Below are 8,455 nucleotides of genomic sequence, written 5' to 3' on the forward strand. Positions count from 1 at the left end.
ATTTGAAGTTATTTTTTCTTGCCATTTATTTCATACAAAGAGATGAAGTCCCCGTGCTTAATTAAGTGCCATGTCATGTAGATGTATGGGAGAGTGGAGTTAATAGTTTCATGCTTTGTTAATTTAGGAGTTACGTGGAGGTGAATTATGGGCTTCATGTCAGGATGGGTCTGGTCTGGATGTTTAGAAGAGAGAAATCAAATCAAACCCTGATTTCCTGAACATACGTAGGGAAGTCAAAAATTATCCGCACTCTTGTTTTTCCAATCCATATATAGAAAAGTAGGGGTTGAACAAGTACTTCATTTTTCTATATAGTCTCCTCTCTTTTCGATGCACTTGGTCCAGCGGTCCAAAAGCTTGTGTATTCCCTCCACAAAGAAGGTTTCTGGTTGGTCACGTAACCATTTATGCACCGCTTCCCCCACTTCTTTGTCCGTAGAAAATCAAAAACCTCATAAAACATCTTTGAGCTGTCCAAAGAGATGACAGTCGGAAAGGGCGAGATCTGGGCTGTAGGCAGGGTGTTCCAGCACCTCAAAACACATATGGTTAATGGTTTCAACGGTGTGGCCATCCTTGTGTGAGTGTTCATTGTCATACAACAACAACACTTTCTTCTACAATAGGCCTTAGCGTTTGGCGCGAATTTCTGGCTTCAGATTGTTGGCCAGCAAATTACTGTATCTTGCACTGTTGATCATACACCCTTTTTCCAGGTAGTCTTCCAGTATAGGCCTTTTTGATTCCCAAAATATGGTTAGCATCCCCTTTCCCACGAAAGATTGAGTTTTGAATTTCATCTTCGTTTGCGATCCCGGGTGTTTCCACGCCATACTCTGGCTTTTGGATTCTGGCTCATAGTGATGAACCTACATACGAATTTCAGCCCCTGACACACCTTCCAATCAGAGAAATCGGATCACTATTCTTTGTTAATCATCGGTGCACACTGCTAGCAGAGCAGCCATGTTTACACTGTCACAGCATCAAGGAAAATGATGCAGTCAAGGTAAAACTTCAATCACATGACCACAATAGTACCAACTCTAACGATGCATGCGTAGGAGGCAGTGTGACAAACCTAAAGATGTGTTATGGAGAAAGTGCGGATAATTTCTGACTTACCCTTGTACATTCTATACCCTAATCTGTATTCTGACTTGTCACAGATGGCAATATATAGGCCTATACTGAAACATATTTCTGTAATTTCTTGATACTACATGTCTCAGAATATTACTGATAGGAGATAAAAACAGTTAGAGATGTTCCTATAAGATTATGGGGCTATAATGATAAGTAGTGTTAAAGAAACAATTTTTTTCTAATTCATTTGAACTTCACAGGCTTTTAGGTTGTCTTGACATTGCATTAAAACTGTTCGGTTAAAGGGACTAGCGTGAGGGTTATCACTCACTACAAAATATCTCTTAGTAGATAGCATCAAGTGTGATATACATCAATATCTAGAAAGAAGAGCAGGCTTTCACATTATCAACACCTGTGGTCATTTGGACATAAAGTGTGGAAATGTGGGATTTTATATATAGTTGCATTTACCCCCAAGCAGCACTGTTATTTCTAGCAGGTAGTTCTGTGGTGGTGAATGGCATTCAGTGGGTTGAATTATAATAAACAGGAATTGTGGCTGCCTTAGGGTAAACATGTCTCAAAATTCAGACAAAAGGCTTACAAACACATTATGTAAACACTAATGAATTTGCTGCTTTAAATCTACATTTTAAAATTCAACTTACTGTTTTGAAAATGTTAATAAAAATGATGAACAGGTGAAGGAATTACACAAACTAATATTATAGTATATCAAATGTGAAACAAATCTTGCAGTCTCTGTTAACTGAGCCACTGTACTGCAGGTGTAAATAAAAAATGCACACCTGTTCTTATGATGGAGAGTTGTAGGGCAAAACTTTGTTATGTTTTGACAGTTTCCAGAGTATATTTCATTTGTATTTTCAGATTGACCTGCATTTCAGTATTTTTATGTGACTGAAACGTATAGTGAACTATCTTTGCCTTAATGGAATAAAGTTTGTATAATGGTGTACTGTATTCATTTGTAAGCTTCACTGACATGATACAGCATTGTGAGAGTAATACTGTATTACCAGTTACCTTGCAGCACTTATTCAGATAATATTTATTGCCTAATGAAGGTATGTAGAAATATGTTCATATTCTTCAGATCGCCAGTTGCCTTGGGGGCATTAGGTAGCATAGTCTGTTGAGACACTATGCTACAAGCCGGAAGGTTGCGGGTTCAAGTCCCAATGAAGTGGATTTTTTTTTTTAATTGACCTAATCCTTCCAGCCGCACTATGCCCCCGGAGTCAGCTCTGCCTCTAACAGAAGTGAGTACCAGGAATCTTCCTGTGGGTAAAGGGTGGCCGGTGCGTAAGGCTGACAACCTCATTGCCATCTGTGAGCCGATTGTCCAGATACTGTGGGACCCTCAACATCTCACAATCCTATGGGCCTCCAAAGCCTCTTACAGTGATAGCTTTACCTTTTTTTTATATTTTTCTTACCTTTTTCCTTGATTTTGTTTATACTTGAATTGGTCATGTATTTTGTCATGTTCAGAAATGTAAAATAAATTTTTTAATGTGGGTGATATAATAAATTGAGGAGCTATTTCAAGGAAATGATGGCTCTGGTCTAGAAAACCGAGATTAACGGCCATGGGGATACATTGCACTGGCCACCTGACACCGTCTATCCACAAAAGTTGGCACTAACTTCGTCGACAAGCGGTGGTTATTTGGTCGGTATAGTTCGCTTGCAGACTACAGGCTACGGATTTTTTTTTTTCAGTGATGTAATATTTTCAGGGTAGTGATTAGAACAGGGACCATTGGTGGGCTGTTGTGAACGCAGCAATGAATCTACAGTATTCACAAGAGGCAGAGAATTTCTTGTGTGTCATAGTTTGTGTTAGTTTCTCAAGAAGGGCTCCTCACCATTGAGTCAGTAATTAGTAGATGTTAATATGTGAATGTCTCCTTTACAGTACCACTTGTGCTCACCCATGACAAGGGCGCTATTGCTGTCGACATATATAAAGTTTGTGAACCTGTTTCCTGAAATCAAACCTCAGATCCAAGAAGTGTTCAGACAGCATAGTAACTTGCGCAGCGCAGATGCAGAACTCCAACAGAGGGCATCAGAATACTTGCAGCTGAGCATCATTGCTTCCACAGATGTTCTGGTTTGTAACATGCACATTTCTTATTTAGTAGGAATTTAGAAGTTTCTATACAGTGCACTACATGTTTTGATCAACATTGATCATCATCAAGTGTTAAAAATTGTTGGTGAAAACTGCTGTGCTTTCGTTTTGTGGCTGTAATATTCAATGTGTAGCACTGACTGGCTGTTCCCATTGTGTTGTGTATCTACACTATGAGTTGTAGTGTAGACACACTACAACAGAATTGTACATAGTAATTTATACACCTTTTAAAACAGGGATAAGTTACAAGAATAACAGCATATACTAAAAAGTATAAGCTTCTTGGGATCAACACATACACAAAATTGCTGTACGTTATAGTGGCAAATAACAGTTATTCATTTATAAGAGGAAACTAGGCAAGTAACTGGCAAGAAGCTTGTGGCAGTGCTGCCTCCTTGCTGATTATGTGCCTGGTTTACTCTTCAACCCTGAAGATGGAGGTAGCATGTTCCTCTGAAACATGCATTACATCCCAGAAGACAGTATATTGACTGTTAACACAAATGGGATGCCCCCCCCCCCCTGTATGATTAATGGTTGGTTTGATTTGTTATGTAGGCTACAGTATTGGAAGAGATGCCAGCATTCCCTGAGCGCGAGTCGTCCATCTTAGCTGTTCTAAAGAAAAAGAAGCCAGGCAGAGTACCAGAAAATGAGATTCGTGAAGGAAAGAGCCCTGCCCCAACCACTAATCACCAGAATGATCAGTCCACAGGACAGGTAACGTATCAGATTCTTCTTACATGAATCTGTGCTCTCATCTTTATTGGTTTGTACATTCAAATATGCCAGTAAGGTATTCATAATTTTTGACTGCCATAAGAATGTGCAATGAGGTTTGGTGTTTCTGCAACCAGTTAATGTTCCATTGTGAAATTAACCCGTTATAAATGTGTACACTTCTTGCATGTAACTGTGTATCTAATTCCATGGTCCTTGAAGAGCTGGTAGTTAAGTGGTCACAGAATTCCCTGTGTTACAGTCGAACATGAAATTTCCTTACACTGTTGACAAAATTGTTCTCTGAGTCACATCTTCCTACTGTTTCATCTTGTTCTCCTTTTCCTTCTGTTAATTTCCCTCCATGTTCTTACTGTTCTCAGCTTCCTTCTTTTTCCCCTTCCCTTTCTCTCTAACCTCCTCATATATCAACTAATTTCTAATCTGTTATTGTTAGAACATATTTGTGTAGAGAGGTAATACTGTAGACTTGTATTTGGGAGATGCTTGATTTTAATCTTAGCTGGGACTCAAGGAATCTTGACCACAGTTTTCCATGGTTTTTTCTCAGTTCCTCAAGGCAAATGCCAAGTATCTTGATAGGCCACAACTGCTTAAAATCCTTTTCAGGTTATCCTTCATCTGTCATCCTATCCTCAGACATTGTATGGTTTCAATACTGAAAAAGTGTCATTTAATAACTTAAAGAAAAATGTCTGTTCTTCTCCTCTTCTTTACCTGTTCCTTTATCATACTCTTCTTCATCCTTTCTTTCTCCATCTTCTCTTGACTTTCATGATGTGCATAGTTATGCAGTGAAGGTCCAGAAGTGTTTATGCATTTCTTGTTTCATGCATGCATCCTGTCTTATCACTTTTATGTAAGCTGTTGCCATTTTATTCTCAGTACAGCTTGTCACCTACAATTCATGGGAAAAAATTGGGCAGGAGGTGTGTAATGTTAAGACTAGTTTTCTTTAGTCAGGAATTTGGACAGTGTTTGTAAAGAGTGGCCTTTAATGCATTGTGCGACTTCACTTGCAGGCTCCAACAGTAAACAATGCATCAACAGACCTGCTTGGTTTATCAACACCTCCTGCATCACAACCAGCAGCGCCCAGCAACACTGGTGTTCTGTTAGACATGTTTGGGGATATCTATAGTGGTTCACAAAACAGTGCTAACAACATAAACAACCTAGCCCCTGCACAAAGTACATACAATGCAAAGAAGTAAGTGCTTCTCTGTTTTTATCTTAAAATCGTTCATTTATTTAGATTGTACTCAGAAGAGCATTATGCTCCAGTAAAATTGAAATGAGAAAAGTTCTTTGCTCTGTACCAAAATTAAATCTTCAGTTTGTTGGTACTGTGTTTTAAGACATTGTCAACTAAGATTGTCTCAGAGTCAAGGAGAGCTTCCCTGACCCTACCATGTCTCTTAGACGTTTTGGTGTTCATTCTTAGATTGTGCCAATATTTCATTTTGTCATCACCAGATGGTAGTCTTAAGCCCTTCTGTGGCTATCTTTGACCATAGAATGTATCTGATTTTTTGTAATAAACGAATGAAGGTCAAGAATTAATACAATGCAACGGCAGGGGCTGGCTGCATTTTCCATGAATCATCTAAATCTTCAATTTTTGCTTGATTTGTTTATTTTCTCTTTCGCCCAACTTTCTCTTAACACTACTTCCCAGTGACAAAACAGCCCTTCTCAGGGTCATTGGTTCCCAATGGCTTGTTCAAAGCTGTAATTTGTGTCCTCTGTTCTTCATATCACACACCACTTTTCCTGTCTATGTCTATCTTGAGTAGGAGGCAGAATGTTCTTGTGAAGCACCAGTACCCATCTACCACATTATGTCAAAATACATCACAGAAGATTATGGCGTGAACATTCAGCACCTTGACGTTCTCAGTTCTTCCCTATATTCACTGATCTTATGGGTTTCTTATTAAAAAATGGACAGGTTTTTAATACAGCCCCTAAAAAGTGTTATCAATTAAAATGGCAGATTTTCATTAGTACTTACTTCATGAAACCAGTAACAAGAATGATGTGAACCTGAGGAACATCCTAGTGATTATGTTCATTCATTTATTCACATTCCATAAGATCTTTACAAGGTCAAAAAACAACCAATAAGATACAGAAATCATCAAGTAGCTTAATCACATCATGCTTATCAATCAAGCAGCTGCCAAAAAACAATTAATAGTAGATAAGGTTTACATTAGTCATAAAAGAATTAATCTTAAAAACAGTAAAAACATTGACAATTTTAGAATAAAAAATTCAGTCAAAATATTATGTACAAATATTGCTTATACATTGAAGCAATTATCTAAAAACAAGTTTATAATATAAGAATAGTTTAGAATGTTAATATAATTAATGATAATAGCTGTAACTAAACACTGACAACATAAGATAACAAATTGAAATTAATTGGTAATAAGAAATGCAAGTACAATTTAAAAATGCTTAATCACATAAAACCTATTTTGTCAGATACTTTAAGTTTCTTACTAAAAAAGCTTTAATTCAAGTACCATATTGCTTAAATAATTATATATTATAACCATGAAACATCATCTCATAAAAAAATCATCCAATGTATAAAAAGAATTAAAATACAAAAATTCCTTTAATTTGTCTTTATACTTTTTTATATCCTTCGATATTAGCTTAAGTGAGTTGGGAAGTGCATTATAAATCCTTACCACCATATGATAGACCCCATTTCCATATATCGCTAAATATGTGTGGTGATTATATATAACTCACCTCTGTTCAGTGCTGGGAGTTTAAGAAAGGCTGGACCTATACTCCACAACAGGGCTAAGGCTTATGGTGAACTGTATTGCCAGTCCTTTATGTTTTCCATATTTTTTACAGTTTAAATGTTCTCAAGAGGAATGTGCTATTGTAGTTGTACTTCAATGAAAATGTACCTTTTTGACAGAGAATATGGCTTGTACTTTGCAGTGTTATAAAAACCAATGCTTCATTTTTTATACCCTTGATTTATTTATTTATTACAGGTTTGTGTGTAAAAATAATGGAGTCCTGTTTGAAAACGATCTTATTCAGATAGGTGTGAAATCAGAGTTCCGGCAAAATTTGGGAAGGCTTGGGCTCTTCTATGGTAATAAAACATCTTTCGCATTACAGGTACACAATTTTAAATACAGTAAAGAGAAAGTAAATGTAATATACTGAACATTTGAATGTAAAGAAATGGCCATCTCACAGTATTAAAAATTTACAGGAATTATGAATATTTCAAAGCTGTTCTAACCAGAATATACATATTGTACCCCAAACTCTACAAATAATTGATGTACTGTCTCATTGTACTCCCACTTTTTCTCCAATATTTGACAAATGCAAAAGATCTGATCAGTAGTTGATCTGTTACATTGAAACCCACACTGATGATCCCCAATAATTTCATCTGTGTATGGACTCAACCTTGAGATTTGAAGCTTTCGTGCTGACTACATACAGTGAAGACTTCTTGGGCATCTGTGTCTCTATTGTCAGTTAGTGGTTGATGGATACAGGCAGTTTCCGACATGTTGGATACTAGTACCATTTTCACATGACCGATCACCCAAGAAGACTTCATCGCATGTAATGGTATTCTTCTGATGTATATTTCACAGCACCTGTTGTATGACAATTCCATCAGTTGGCTTGCAGTGACAGTCAGTTTTATTGCAGAACTTCCTGCCAAGTATATCTTGCCCAGATGATCTGTCATCTAAGCTGAATATTCAGGTGAAACCAGTAGAACCTGTCTTAGAGGCTGGTGCTCAGATTCAGCAGATGGTTAATGCAGAGTGCATTGAGGACTTTGTTGGTGAGTACATACTGGCATAGCCTGCTGTTCCTGAAGTTTCTTGTTTTACAAACTTCGCTGTTTTACCTGTTACAGAAATTTGTCCTTCTGACTGAATATGTTATTAACTTTCTGAAGAGTGGTCATGTAACACAGAATTTCTTTTTGTGCCTTTGGTTTTGTTGGCTGTAATTTTCATTGAAAAATATTTGTCTGATTTTAATATCTTTGTTTTAGCCATTTATGAACATTCTTCTATTTGTTTTAATCAAACAATTTTTTTCTTCAGTTTTCATCAGTACAAGTAAAATTAACCCGTTGCCGTGGTTCGTCGTGTATGTTTCGTCAGGGATTTAAATCCTCTGGGGGGGTTCGGCGTGTATGTTTCGTCCAGCTGCACACCTATGTTAGAACGCCCATAATAATTGATGGTTTTGCTGTAGATTGTTAGATTTTTCGCTGGCCTGTTGTCACAAGAACAGAGTATACTAAGCCAACGAGTTTAGCTGAGATAAGTCATCGTTACATATGCCTGTCTTGCAGCAAATTCGTGTTGCTTCTTGTAGCGGTTTCGTCACTCAATGGCGTATTTGCTTTGCTTGTGAAGTAATAAACACCAGAGAGGTGAT

General features: G+C 37.3%; 1 protein-coding gene across 1 annotated transcript in view; it reads left to right on the top strand.

Moving 5' to 3' along the window:
* LOC111872565 (AP-2 complex subunit alpha) overlaps positions 1 to 8,455 on the top strand; it is a 41,986-nt gene that overhangs the window by 24,394 nt on the left and 9,137 nt on the right. The window contains exons 12-16 of the mRNA XM_023866608.2: positions 3,035 to 3,232; positions 3,818 to 3,979; positions 5,023 to 5,210; positions 7,027 to 7,156; positions 7,709 to 7,847. Coding sequence (XP_023722376.1) covers positions 3,035 to 3,232; positions 3,818 to 3,979; positions 5,023 to 5,210; positions 7,027 to 7,156; positions 7,709 to 7,847 — 817 coding nt within the window. The remainder of the gene's footprint in view (positions 1 to 3,034; positions 3,233 to 3,817; positions 3,980 to 5,022; positions 5,211 to 7,026; positions 7,157 to 7,708; positions 7,848 to 8,455) is intronic.

The sequence above is a fragment of the Cryptotermes secundus genome, unplaced genomic scaffold (genome assembly GCF_002891405.2).
Source record: "Cryptotermes secundus unplaced genomic scaffold, Csec_1.0 scaffold1045, whole genome shotgun sequence".
NCBI classification, from domain to species: domain Eukaryota; kingdom Metazoa; phylum Arthropoda; class Insecta; order Blattodea; family Kalotermitidae; genus Cryptotermes; species Cryptotermes secundus.